General features: G+C 35.5%; 1 protein-coding gene across 6 annotated transcripts in view; it reads right to left on the bottom strand.

Moving 5' to 3' along the window:
• The window catches only part of PSD3 (pleckstrin and Sec7 domain containing 3), a 514520-nt gene that overhangs the window by 84260 nt on the left and 417045 nt on the right, over positions 1-13215 (bottom strand). For all 6 annotated transcript variants that reach the window (XM_037812498.1, XM_037812499.1, XM_037812501.1 and 3 more), the window contains one exon: positions 1200-1393. In XM_037812498.1, coding sequence (XP_037668426.1) covers positions 1200-1393 — 194 coding nt within the window. The remainder of the gene's footprint in view (positions 1-1199; positions 1394-13215) is intronic.

The raw sequence follows: 13215 nt of genomic DNA, 5'->3' as shown, positions 1-13215 counted from the left end.
TAAAAACTAAAGGACAAACGGGGTGGGATGGGGGGATGATTTGGGTGTTCTTTTTTCACTTTTATTTTTTATTCTTGTTCTGGTTCTTTCTGATGTAAGGAAAATGTTCAGAGATAGATTGTGGTGATGAATGCATAACTGTTATCATACTGTGGACAGTGGCTTGTATATCATGGATGATTGTATAGTGTGTGAATGTATTTCAATAAAACTGAATTTAATAAAAAAAAATTACATGGTCTTGTATGCTGGTGTAGAGGGTGCACAGGAAGCATGGCAGATGTACACCTCGAGAACTTTTGGAAATGTTAAACTTCTTCAGTCATAAACAAGTGTCAAAGACAAGCATATGTCACTACAATATTTCTTTTTACTGCAACCTAACAGAACATGAAATAAAAGTGTCTAGCCACAGATAGAAACAGTGATTCTGTCCATTCCAGCATGGAGTATAGTCTAAGAGGTATAGTTTACTCATTTTTGAGCATTACTATTAGCTTTTCTTGGCGTGTTCAATTACATTAAATTGCTATTTCACTTTGTGCAATGATTATTCTCTCAAACTTTAAACACCATTACCTCTCAAGGGATGATCATGCTTCATACTTTACTATCAGAAGCTATCATTTAGGACTCCTTCAATTTCCCAATACTATCCTCTCCCACTTCTCATACTATCCCTCATACTATCCTCTCCCACGTCTCACTTGTCCATCTTGTCTTCTAACATGCGCTTTGGATCACCATTTCCCCTCTTTGTCTCCAGGGCCTTAGACAAGTGGTTATTCTATCTATTGCACATTCAATCTTTCCCCCAACCACCAGAAATATAAACTTCATTAAGACAGGGACCTTATTCATCCTATTCACTGCCATATTTTTGGTGCCCAGCACACTGTAGGCACTCAATATTATTTGCTGAATGAGTAAATAAACAAATGCATAGGATTTGGGGAACTGAATAATCTGTGAGAATTCTTTCGTTTCTAAAGTTCTTTATTTCTACTGGAAGAAGACAATGAGCCGCAATGGATTTCTGATTTCGGAGGAAGAGGCTTTACGGAACTTCAAGTATGTTTAGCTAGATAGATAGTATATCATTTTTCTTCATCCTTGACTTTACTTCAGAAAAACTGACTTTAAATTTTGGACCTAAAGATAAAATAAATAAAATGGAAATGACAATAAATGATGCTTACTCTTCTTTCCATCCATATCTGCATGGATTTTCCGAGCCAAGAATCCACTTTTATACACAGCAGCATTTGGATCGTGAGGAATGTCCAAGAACGGGTTGGTGGTACTCCCAATACGACTGAGGGTCTTTGGATGGGTCCCATTAGCCTTCTCGTCGGTCCCTTCTGAGAGAGATTTTTTTTTCTCTTCATCATCTCTAAAAGGGAAAAAACCCACAAAGATTGAGCTAAACATTTACCACAATATTCTATGAACACAGTCATTTAGCATAATAAACTACCTTGTTTTCTGATGATCTGTCCATCAGTATTGATAACAACAACCATAATAACAAAGCCACGTTTTATTAAATATCTCCTGTGCCTGGAATTAACTATCATACTCTTGTAAGATTGATGTTAGCTTCTCATATTACAAATAAGGAAACAGATTCAGGGAGTTGAAATAAATATCCAAGGACACAGAGATAGTAAGTAAAGGAAGAGACAGTGAGGATATGATCCCCAAATCCATGATACACCAAAAGCCTCTATCCTTTCCACCCACTGCAATGCGTTCATACTCAAGTCTTCTTCCAAGTAAGTGGGAGTCTTTGGCAGACATCTTGATTTTGATTTTCATATTGCTATGTGCCAAAACAGAAAACAATCAACAAATAATTATAGACTGATCCCAATGAAAATGATTGGATCATATTTGCAAATAGCCAGGTTAATCCCTAACACCAAAATCCCAGATAAAGCTACCAGTGGATTAAAGAGACACCATGCACAGTGCGCTTTGGTATTGTACAGCTGTTACTTTCCCTATCACCATTTCCTTACCAGCCACAAGGAAAACCCTCAATGCACAAACCCATTTTCTCAATCTCTGTTCCTTTAGGCGATGCATACTTAACTCTGAGATCATAATACCATTAAGTATGGAGGAGGCAGAAAATGCCTGGTATAATTTAGCTAATAAACATGCAGGAAGAGAAGAGAAAACCTAGTAAGTTCTGGCATACCACTGGAAAACATAATACCATAATAAAAGGTTTGTCTACACTCGGTGTAGGCTGACCACTAAGAGTTCTTACAGGTAGGCTCCTGGAAGATGTAAGCTCCTGCTCACATCCTTTTTTCTTAAAAAGCACTTCCTTACTTTCAGGCATCCCAAGCTCATCTTCTACTTTACTTGTCCCACCTTGGAATCAACCAATTTTCCAAGGAGTCCTGGTTCCTTTCACTAGAGAACGGTATTTAGAAAGGAAATATAGATGGTGGGTATTAACATTGAAACTGAGGAGTCATGCTTCTAGGTCCTCTCAATAGACAAAGCTGGGGAATTAAATGTCTACCAGCCCACGTATATATACACATCTATATTCATTTCTGTAGCCATCAATCCATCTACCATGAGTTCATATTGATAACCTCCAAACTCAACCCACCAACACAGGGTTCAATCTAGCCTTTCTCCTTGGCTTATTTGTACTTCAACAATGAGAAATGTGGCTCTCGTTATCTATAATTTATTTATATATTTGTTTAACCTTAGCAAACTTACAAACTATGTTCACAGAAATGCTGAACCATATTCCTGGAGAAAACAAATTGACCTACTAGAGTACAGTGTTTGTGTACAGTTATTTTGTCTCAGGCCTTAGGGTATTCAGTGAAAACATGTTTTCCAAAGTGACTTAGGTCAGCTCCTTTTTTCCTCGCTCTCTTCCCTATGGTTACGTCATTCATCCGCAGTACACTTAGATTCATTTGGCACATGGTGAATTCCATCTTACAGTTCCCCATTTCTTGGCTGACTTAAAAATTTACATAAAGAAAAATGCACTCTTTGTGGTGTGCAGTTTTTATGGGCTTAAATAACGCCTAGAGTGATGTAACCACAACAATACCAAAAAGAATAGTTGCATCACTCCCAAATTCCCTCATGATGCACTCTTATTCAACTCCTTTCCCTCACCAATCCCTGTCAACTACTGACCCATTTTTTATGCCTACATAGTTTTTTTGCCTTTCCTAGAATAGTATGTCGACAGTTCGGTCTTCTTTTACTCAGCAAAACACACTAAAAATTCATCCATATTTTTGTGTGAATAGTTTATTCCTAGTTACTGCTGAGTATTATTTCAATTTATGGATATACCAGTTTGCTTTTTACTCATCTAATGCAAGACGTCTGGGGTTGTTCTCGGTGTTCTACTTTTATAATGAAAAATTATTTGTGTCTGCAACCACGATAATAATATAAATTCAGTACAATGGATCTTTCATAGATTGAAATCAATCCAGAAGGAAAGTTTCTAACCTTCAAAGAGATTATTCAACTGTCACACTAAAATTCAGTACTGTTATAAATTTTGACTCATCTGAGAAATAAAAGATTCCCCTGCTTTAAAAAAAAATGACTTGCATGTTTATAGTCAAATTTTATTTATAGAGGATTATTCTATTCTGTAAGCCTTAAATCATTTTTATGCCTGTGCAATTAATTACACCAAGTAACTTTTGATTTAAGCAAACTAACAACCATTTATATGAGAATAATTGTGTCAACTTCCCAATTTCACTTATTTACAAAGTACTTACAAAAATGAGGTAGATATTTTTCTCAGTCCTTCATTAAATAAGAAATACGCATTTTGATTACATCAAATATTTTTATATGAATGAGCCATATTTCCAAAAGAAATGTATGGCTATATCCAAAACAATTTTGATAGCTTTAAAATTAGCAATCCAAGACAAAAATAACTTATTTTTACAGAGGGCTTTCTTCTTCTTTTTTTTCATGCAGTGGTATGTTAAGATGATCAAAATAAAAGGGATCACTTTCTCACTTTGAAAAACAAAAATAGGATATTGCTCAAAAAAGAGTTTATGAACTGTTAACTGCTTGACTTTAAGACTTATTCATAAATCTGTCCTCAATATTTGAGAATTACTCATGTTTAGGGGAGTTTTGACTTGTGAGTAGAAAAACACCAGAATGATTATCTGAGTATCATGTTAATTGTTTTAGACATCAACAGCCAAAAAAAAAAAAAAAAATTACTATAGCAATGGTTTCCAAACTATTTTTTAAGCAGATATGAAGCTGATAAAGCACATCTTTATGTTATAAATTCTACTAATATTTATTATAAAGTATATCTATTAGAAAGGTAGAACAGCTTTTACAAACATCTCAGAAATAAGTTGTGTAGAACAAAAGTCAGTCTCAACATCCTGTTTACTTTTGTATTTTTGGATGGTTACACAGCTTTGTTGAAAATCCTAATTCACACACAAAAGTAGTTGCAAATGATAAAAGTTTGTTTATTTAATTTAAATAGCCCACTTTGTAAAACTCACATTACTCTTCAATAAAAAAGAGCGATGGGAGAAAAAGGTCTTTTCTGAGGTCTATACCAAAAATTAAGATGCTGATGTCTCCAATGTGTAAACGTTTAGTATGGGCAACACATTTAAAATTTTAAAGTTGAAAGGCAGTTTAAATCACTTACCTAAAAAATGAATATAGACTCAAATATATGTAGAGCCCTGAAGCACTATGAGAACGCTAGGAATCTTGGAGAAGACAAACACATTTGAAAAGTACTGTACTACAGAATTGGCATCAGAGGCATCTCCTACCTAATGAAAGTAATCCATTACTAAAAATCAGCTGTTGAGTGGTAAACTGCATATTTCCTGGTATTTCTTAAAGGGGAAAATGTGTTATAATGTATACATGTCAATCCCAACTAATTTACTAAAAAGTAGCTAAAGCACTTTTAGGAAAATGCCTATATATATATATAAAAGTAAAATGCCTATATATATACAAAACTAACAATAATCACATAAGAAGCAAACTGGAATATTGTGTCCATATCACCAAATAATTATGTTTTTTTTAAAATGCTTTGTGTGTGGTAAAAAGCCTCTCTTTACAGCATCAACACCCTCACTCAACAAAATCTTTATTGACACTAGGTACAATTGCAAAATGACTACACAAGGTTGACATTCTACCAATTGAATTTCTAATGTCATTTGAGGCTTTCCCCACACACCGTCTAGTGTACAGTGTTGTAGTGAGTTCTGGGATGCAAGTTGAATTTTTCGTCAGCCAGAAGAAGTTAATAGCTACATCATCCAATATGGTAGCTACTAGCTACACATGACTATGGAGCATTTGAAACGCCACCAGTCCAAACTGAGATGTGCTATAAGTGAAAAATACACACCTGATTTCCAAAGGCTTAGTATGAAAAAAAGGAAAGTAAAACATCTCAATAATTTTTATACTGATTATATTTACTAAAATGATACTATATTGGATATACTGGGTTAAATAAAAGAAATTCTTAAAATTAATTTCATGTTTCTTTTTACATTTATAATGTGGCTACTAGAAATTTATAATTACCTATGTAGAATACATTGCATTTCTCTGGGACAGGGCTGTTGTTTTATAGACACTCACACATTCCATGACATTTGAGTATTAAAAACAAAAAAGGCATCCTACTGGGAAAACAATAATAACTGGGGAGATGTTTAACAGAGTATGCTTCAGTAAAACCATGACAATAATCAAGGGTCCAAAAACATCAGTCCTGTAAAACAAGTATTCTCAACATTGCAAGGTTAATAAGCCTTGTCAGGTGCTGAGACTTAAAAAAAAAAAAAAAAAAAAAAAATCTATACTGAACCCAGATGCTGGCTGGTGCCACCTGGTGGTGGATGTTCATTCGGCTTAACTATAGATGGGTCTGTCTGGCAGGGACTTCCAGGGCAGGAGTGGTGGTATGAGGAACAGAACTGGGATGTGAGGACATCCCCCTGCCTCTATGTTTCCTGCCCTCCTTCCCACAACCCCCCAACCCTCAGAAGGTAAGAACTTGCACTGGCCCCCATTTGAGACTTGGTATCGGCAAGACCAACAGGGGCCAAACACTTTTTATCTGGATTCATATTATTCCCGATGGCGTTACCAAAAAAGATAGGATTTTACTGTTTTTTAATAGAAGACATAAATGCCAGTGCCTCTGCATAAGGGGGGCTGTTTCAACGGCATACAGGAGCAGACATGAGCAGACATAAATGAATAGAACACTGATACTCTGTTAAAGGGACGCTATAAATAAAATTAACTCATTTCTATAGACTGGCAGTCCATTTAACTAGGACTTTCCTGAATACTACAAGCCACCTAGACATTTTCAGAACGATGATACAGATGATTTTGTTAAACTAAAATGGTGGAACACAATAGGGTTCTCTGCCTTGATTATGAAAAGAATGATTCATACATGCATGCTCTGTACACAATTTAAAATGACTCCTAGGAGGGTCACTGCTGAAAATGTGAAATATTTTTTCTCTTCTAAAAATTCATTGTTCTGATGCAGAGTCTTAACTGAGAAAAAAAAGGATATGCTGTATTAAAAATGGTAAGCTTCATTACTAACCCTTTGACATCAAGAAGAACACTGGCAGATATAAGGAAGATGTAGGTTTGTAACTCAGCTTTATGAAGTAAAGGATGTAACTATGTACAATGACTGTAATATGCTTTCCAAACTAAAAAACAAATAAACATAACAGTAGATGTTAAGATGGTTAAAAAAAGTTATTGGAAACACTGGGGGTCAAGACAGATGTTAGATGTTTCTGAAAGACCTACTGAGAAATTTTTAATGGGCAACTAAAATTACTTTCCTTCAGTATTCTCAATCTGGCTATTAGAACTTTTCTGCCCTTCTGAAAATGTATGTGTATCACAATGGACATGCACGGAAATGCTCAATGAAATCCAAATAAAATGTTCAAGGCACTAAAGTAGGCACTGCATACATGTTATGTTTCATTTAGAAATTATATTAATATATTTTCTTCTTGCATCATTCTTGAAAATAAATGCTTAGTAATTGATATAAATGGCATAAAATTCTAAATGATCAGCATATTAGGAAAAACACATTCCTTATATCCTAGTCTCTGTAATTCTTTTCACTTCAGTGATTTTAACTGCTTTAGGGTAAGTAGGCTACCAACATTATAATCGAATCCACCTGGTCACCAACTTGTCTGTTCCACATATTCTGAAGTTAAAGACAATGTAAAGCAAATATAAAAATAATTGCAAATTATACACTTTTATCATCATCTTTATGAATATGAAAACTATTATAATAAAAAGTCTTAAAAATCCTATGTATCCATTGGAATCTCATCACCAAGGTTTTGCCACTTCTACATAAAGCAGACAAATTGTCAGGTTTTCTTTTTTTTTTTCAAGTTAAGAACTGGATGGCTAATCTCTCAAGTTTTCCATACAACCTGAGTTAAGCACACTTGAGATCGCTGAGAGGAACGGGAACTTCGACATTAAATTTTAAGTGTGATAAATTGTTCAGGTTCTTAATAAAATTACATATTACAGAGCAATCTAAGAGAGTCTTCCCTAATTTTAAATACTGAAATCTTTCTTCCTTTTTATCACCCAACTCTGAGGCAGATCTGCATTCAATATCTTTTTTAGCTAGCAATTTTTAAAGTAAGATAAAATCTTCAGCTCAAAATCTTCAATTTAAATGTCAACTTTTCATAGCTATAGTGTTTCTTATAGTCAATGCATCGTCACTGAATTCATAGAGAGAACAATTCAATCAATAACATCCTTTACATACCCACTGTCTATAGACATTTAAATCCTAATCGTCACATAGATTGTCTTCTAAATTTGCAATGACAATATTACTAATATTTTTATTCACATTCTTCGTGCTAGGAATATGAGTATAATCTAACAGATAGTGATAACCATGGGAATATTAAATGTTATTCCAGCACTTCAAAGAGGCCCAGCGCATATCTAGGAAGTATGTTTAACAGTAGGAGCACCCTAAATGGGGAACTAGGTTTTATTTTTTCTTTATATAATCAAAAATATCTTATACAAAGTTTTATTTATTTTTCCATGGAGAGTTCTATCTCTAATGCCAACCCTATGTCTCTCTCTCCACACTCTCAAATTTTTCTTTCTGTACTTACTGTATCACTTGTATCTACATCCATTGTCCAATTTATAGCAACTTCTATTAGTCTTAGTTTTCTCACAAGTAATGGCAATCAACCTATAGATGGTTATTTTGAAGTTTAAAATGATAATTACTTTTGGGTTTCTTAGATCAAATTACATAGCCTTGACCCAAAATAACTGTTTGAGCAAGAAAGTTTTCCTTCCATTACATATATCTACAATTCAGAAACACTGAATTATTATTAACACATTATTAAGATAATAAACACAAAAGTTATTTTACAGAATAACTCACTGCTAAAATGAATTATCACAAGCTTTCTCTTTTATGGAATAAAAATAAATTTACCTCAAGAATTTAAAAAAAAAAAGATATTTTAAAACAAAACTAAGAAGCACCCTGATTTTTGGATACTAGTTCAAATATAAAAAGTAAACATAAGGGATTTCAAGTTTTCTTCCTACAGGACTCTAATGTAGGCAAAATAAAAAGGTAAGGGAGAAAAAGGAGCAAAAGGAGAAAATGGTGAAGAAAACTTAAGTGCAAGGCAACAAATTAATTCATAAGCTAAAGGTAAGCCTCACCTAAATCAATGTAAGTTACAAGAAAAACTCTCTTTGGGGTTAAAATAAAATAAAAAAGCAACTATTTGTTCTTTTGAGAGGGCCATTTCCTACAGAGCCATATTGAGGCCACATTTTAAATAATATGTATTACTTAAAATAAAATTAGAATAATACTGATGTAAAGAATGAAAAGAGAACCAAGTAAGGAAGGTGAGAGTTCTATAAGGGTTCTTTTCTGGGAAAAAGACTTTTTTCAGAGACCATGTAGCAAAGAGTCTTGGGAATCAGTTGTCAATTTTGGATTCAGACTCTTGGAAAGGATAAAGATGAACAAAAAAGAACAAGTAATAATTACCTCACTGTCTTTATCATTCCCCTACAATATAAATAGATACAAACAGAAAAACATACACACTCACATTCACCATTCACAGGGGGTGTAATACATAAGAATGGTAAAGAGAAAAGGAGGAAATCTGTGGAGAACTTTCCCTACTTGCCTAATTTCAACTAATCAGCCAACAAATGGGCAGCATTGGTTTTCTCTGAAGATGAGCAATGACGAACATTCATAACAAAGAAATGACGAAGAAGCCAGACCTCAAGCTATCAATATTTAAAGCCTCCCTTTTTATTGTTAATAATTCAATTTTATTGAGATATATTCACATGCCATACAGTCATACAAAGCGTACAATAAATTGTTCACAGCACCACCATACAGTTGTGCATCCATCACCAAAATGAATTTTTGAACATTTTCATTACCATACACACAAAAGTAATAAGAATAAAAATTAAAGTGAAAAAGAACAATTAAAGTAAAAAAGATCACTGGATGCTTTTTTTTTGCCCCCGTTTTTCCACTCATCCATCCATACACACTGGACAAAGGGGAGTGTGATCCACACGGCTTTCCCAATCACATTGCCACCCCTCATAAGCTACACTGTTATACAATCATCTTGAAGATTCATGGGTTCTGGGTTGTAGTTTGATAGTTTCAGGTATTTACTGCTGGCTATTCCAAGTCATTAGAACCTAAAACGGGTTGTCTATATTGTGCATAAGAGTGCCCACCAGAGTGACCTCTCGGCTCCTTTGGAATCTCTCAGCCGTTCAAACTTACTTCATTTCATTTCACATCCCCCTTTTGGTCAAGAAGATGTTCTCCATCCCACAATGCCAGGTCCAGATTCTTCCCCGGGAGTTATATTCCACGTTGCCAGGAGAACTTACAACTCTGGGTGTCAGATCCCACATAGGGGGGAAGGCAGCAATTTCATCTGCCAAGTTGGCTCTGCTAGATAGAGAGAAAGCCTCCCTTTTTAAAGCTCAGGGATATCGTACCACATGATCTGAAGGGTCAAAATTGACCCCAATGTGCCAGCAGCCCACCTAATTAGCCAGGACTATATGGCATGTGAGAAAATTTAATTTAGAAGCAAAGATAACAGTTTTAAACTGCTCTTGTTGTAAAATGAATTAAAGGGCAATATGAAATAGCAGATTATCCTGTGAGGCAAGGCCGTAAAAATGCCTATTCAGAGTTAAAGAAAACAACTGTGCAAAACGATAAGCAAGGCCAATGCTGCTGCAAGCCAGCCACAGCGAAGAGCAGGGAGTGCAGGAGGGAACCCAGCAGGATGGACATGGTTTAGAACTATTTTTAGTGTCTTAATTAAAATGAGGCTGGATATATGAAAACTTAAGTTTTGTTTGTTTTTTTGAAACCAGGCTCAGGGAAAAGTCTTGCAATTCCTAAACCCTGTGGTGATACAATAACAGCAATAAACATGGAAGTGAAAAGGCAGGAATAGAATTAGGGAAAGTAATGAACTAATGAATTTTCCTAATGAATACTGTTGCACTTCTTTTATCTTCCCTTTTTTATTAATTGTATGCGCTGAAGATCCTTGTGTAGCTAAATTTCAAATAAGTTTAATAAAAGTTTAAGCTCCCATATCTGCCTCAACATCTCACCTCATTCCAATCAGAAAGAGTTATTCCTTATGTGATTTTTAAAATCATTACTATTAGACTGTAAAGTTCTTAAGGTCAGAGAAAATGCCTTGATGCCTTATATACTTTTGTACTCCCCAAATTTCCAGAATACTGCCTAGCACAAAGTAGTTCAACAAATAGATATTTTATGAAATAAGGAACAACTGAGCAGAGGAACAGAGGAAGAAAGATGGCAATTGTGCTGCAGGAGGGAGCCAGGGCTTCCACAAGGCAATGCTGACTCACTGCCCTCTTCATTTTAATTTTTATATTTTCATCTTTGTACACTGCTTTCCTCTTTCCACATTGTGTTCTCATTAGGCATAGAAGCTGTGTCTTATTCATACGTGGATCTAGTGCACGGCACTGGGCCAGGCACAGAAGAGGCTGCTGAAAGACTGTGGAATAGATGGATGAATGATCCTAGCTACCTAGTTGCTTTGGGGAAAAACACTAATAATCCAATGAGTATTTAATGAGACTAAAATTTTTATATAAAACTCAATTTGCACTGTCTCGAGGGCTGGTATAGAGACATTCAGGCATGATCTTTGCTCTCCAAAAACTGTATGATGATTTTCCAGGACTGTCGCTACAGAAAAGAGAGGCAACATGGTGCTGCCACGGGGAGTCCAGGCTACCACACTAGTTGTGTGACTTTGGACTTGTTAATGAACATTTCTTGACTTCATTTTCCTCACATACGAAGTGAGAGCATTGGATGGAAACAGTACTTTTCAAAAACATTTTTAAAAGTACAAATACCTTAAAAAAGAAACACTAAGGGAGCTCCCAAATACATGTTCTAAAAAGATAAAAGTGCAGCTGCTTTGGTCAGCTGAGATAACCATGATACTTGTGGGAGGCAGAACTCAGTCCCTGTCATCCTCCCTCTTTCCCTTCACACACCTCACCTGGGGAGTCCCCCCAGGACATCTTCCTCTAACCCTAGACTCTGTGGAACACAGCAGAAAGCCAACGAATTAAAAACTTCTAAGGTCCCTTCCAGTTATAACCTCCAAGATTCTATCATTCGATTTCTTTTAAGATTCTAAAATCAACAAGCTCTCTCTCAGGCAAGTACACATTATTCTCCAAGTTTTGCAGCATCGACACCTTTCCTTTATTTTTTAAACTACATGATTGAAAGCTGAATCTTTTCAGCAGTGCAGTTCCTTATGTCACTGTTATCATTCTTCTTACAGCTCTTTATAAATCCTTCCTTATGTGTAATAATGTGAACAATAAAGGAGGAGACAAAGGGACAAATCCAGACATGTATCATTTCCTCAAAGAGCTTACAATCTAATGGGCCATTCCTACAAATAACTATAATGAGAAGTAGAAATTGACAGTGTCAACAGATAAAGTGAAACGGAAGTTCAAGGGCTGAGATTATTTCTGGTTGGTAAGATCAGGAAATGCTTCATAAAACAAGTGGTATAAAAGTTGGTCTTTAAAGGATGGGTAAGCTTTGAACACAAAGGAATAGTGAGATGGCCCATGAATTGTGGTCATTTCATGGACACCAGCAACAAGGCAGGGAAGCCATGGGACAAACACAAAGAACTGCCTTTGGTAGCTGCTTAGATGAAATGTGTGAAGACAAACAACGGGGAACAAAATAGATTACTGGCAGAATGAGCAGCGCCGTACTGAAGTTTCAAAGCAGAGGAGGCACTTGTCAAAAGGCAAAACGTTAGGAAGGCTTGAATTCAGACTGCAGCCGCAGGAATGGAGAGGAAGCCCTATCTGGAGCCACTTCCACAGTAGTGGATATGGTGATGTGGGAGGAGTTAGTGATGACATAAAAGCTTAAATCTAGGTAAGTAGAAAAAGTTGGTGTTATTAATAGGTATAAAGAACATAGGACCAAGTTTGAAGACATATGATGGGTGTCAACTGCCAGTAAAAAGACATTTGAGTCTGGCAGAAAACTGCAAATATAGAATTGAAACTTGGGAAAGTGGTCTGAGCTGTATGTATTATATACTTAGACATACTCACACATATATATATCTAGGAAGCATATATATCTAGAGAGCAGTTGAAGCTTTAAGAATTAATGCAATTGCTAAGAAAGAGATGATACTGAAGGAAGGCAATTCTAAGTGAGGCTCTTTGGGAGGTGCCTCACTTAGGGATAATAGGAGGAAAATGAGTCAGAGAAAGTGTGGTTAGAGAGGTGAAAGGAAAACTGGAAAAGCTCAGCATCAGATATAATAATATATATAATGTACATATTTATCAAGGAGAAAGGTTTAGTTCCTGATCTGAAGGATCACAGAAATTGATATACAGCAGCATTTCCTAAGGTGTGTTCTGGAGAATGCTTGTTTCAGTAGATGTTAAGAAGTGCTTTATGAACAACAAAAAAAGACTTGATCAAAAAAGGTTGGAATATTGGCCCTTATC

The sequence above is a fragment of the Choloepus didactylus genome, chromosome 20, assembly GCF_015220235.1.
Source record: "Choloepus didactylus isolate mChoDid1 chromosome 20, mChoDid1.pri, whole genome shotgun sequence".
Lineage (NCBI taxonomy): Eukaryota > Metazoa > Chordata > Mammalia > Pilosa > Megalonychidae > Choloepus > Choloepus didactylus.
Note: the sequence above shows the minus strand (reverse complement) of the source record. Positions and strands in the feature narration are given on the sequence as shown.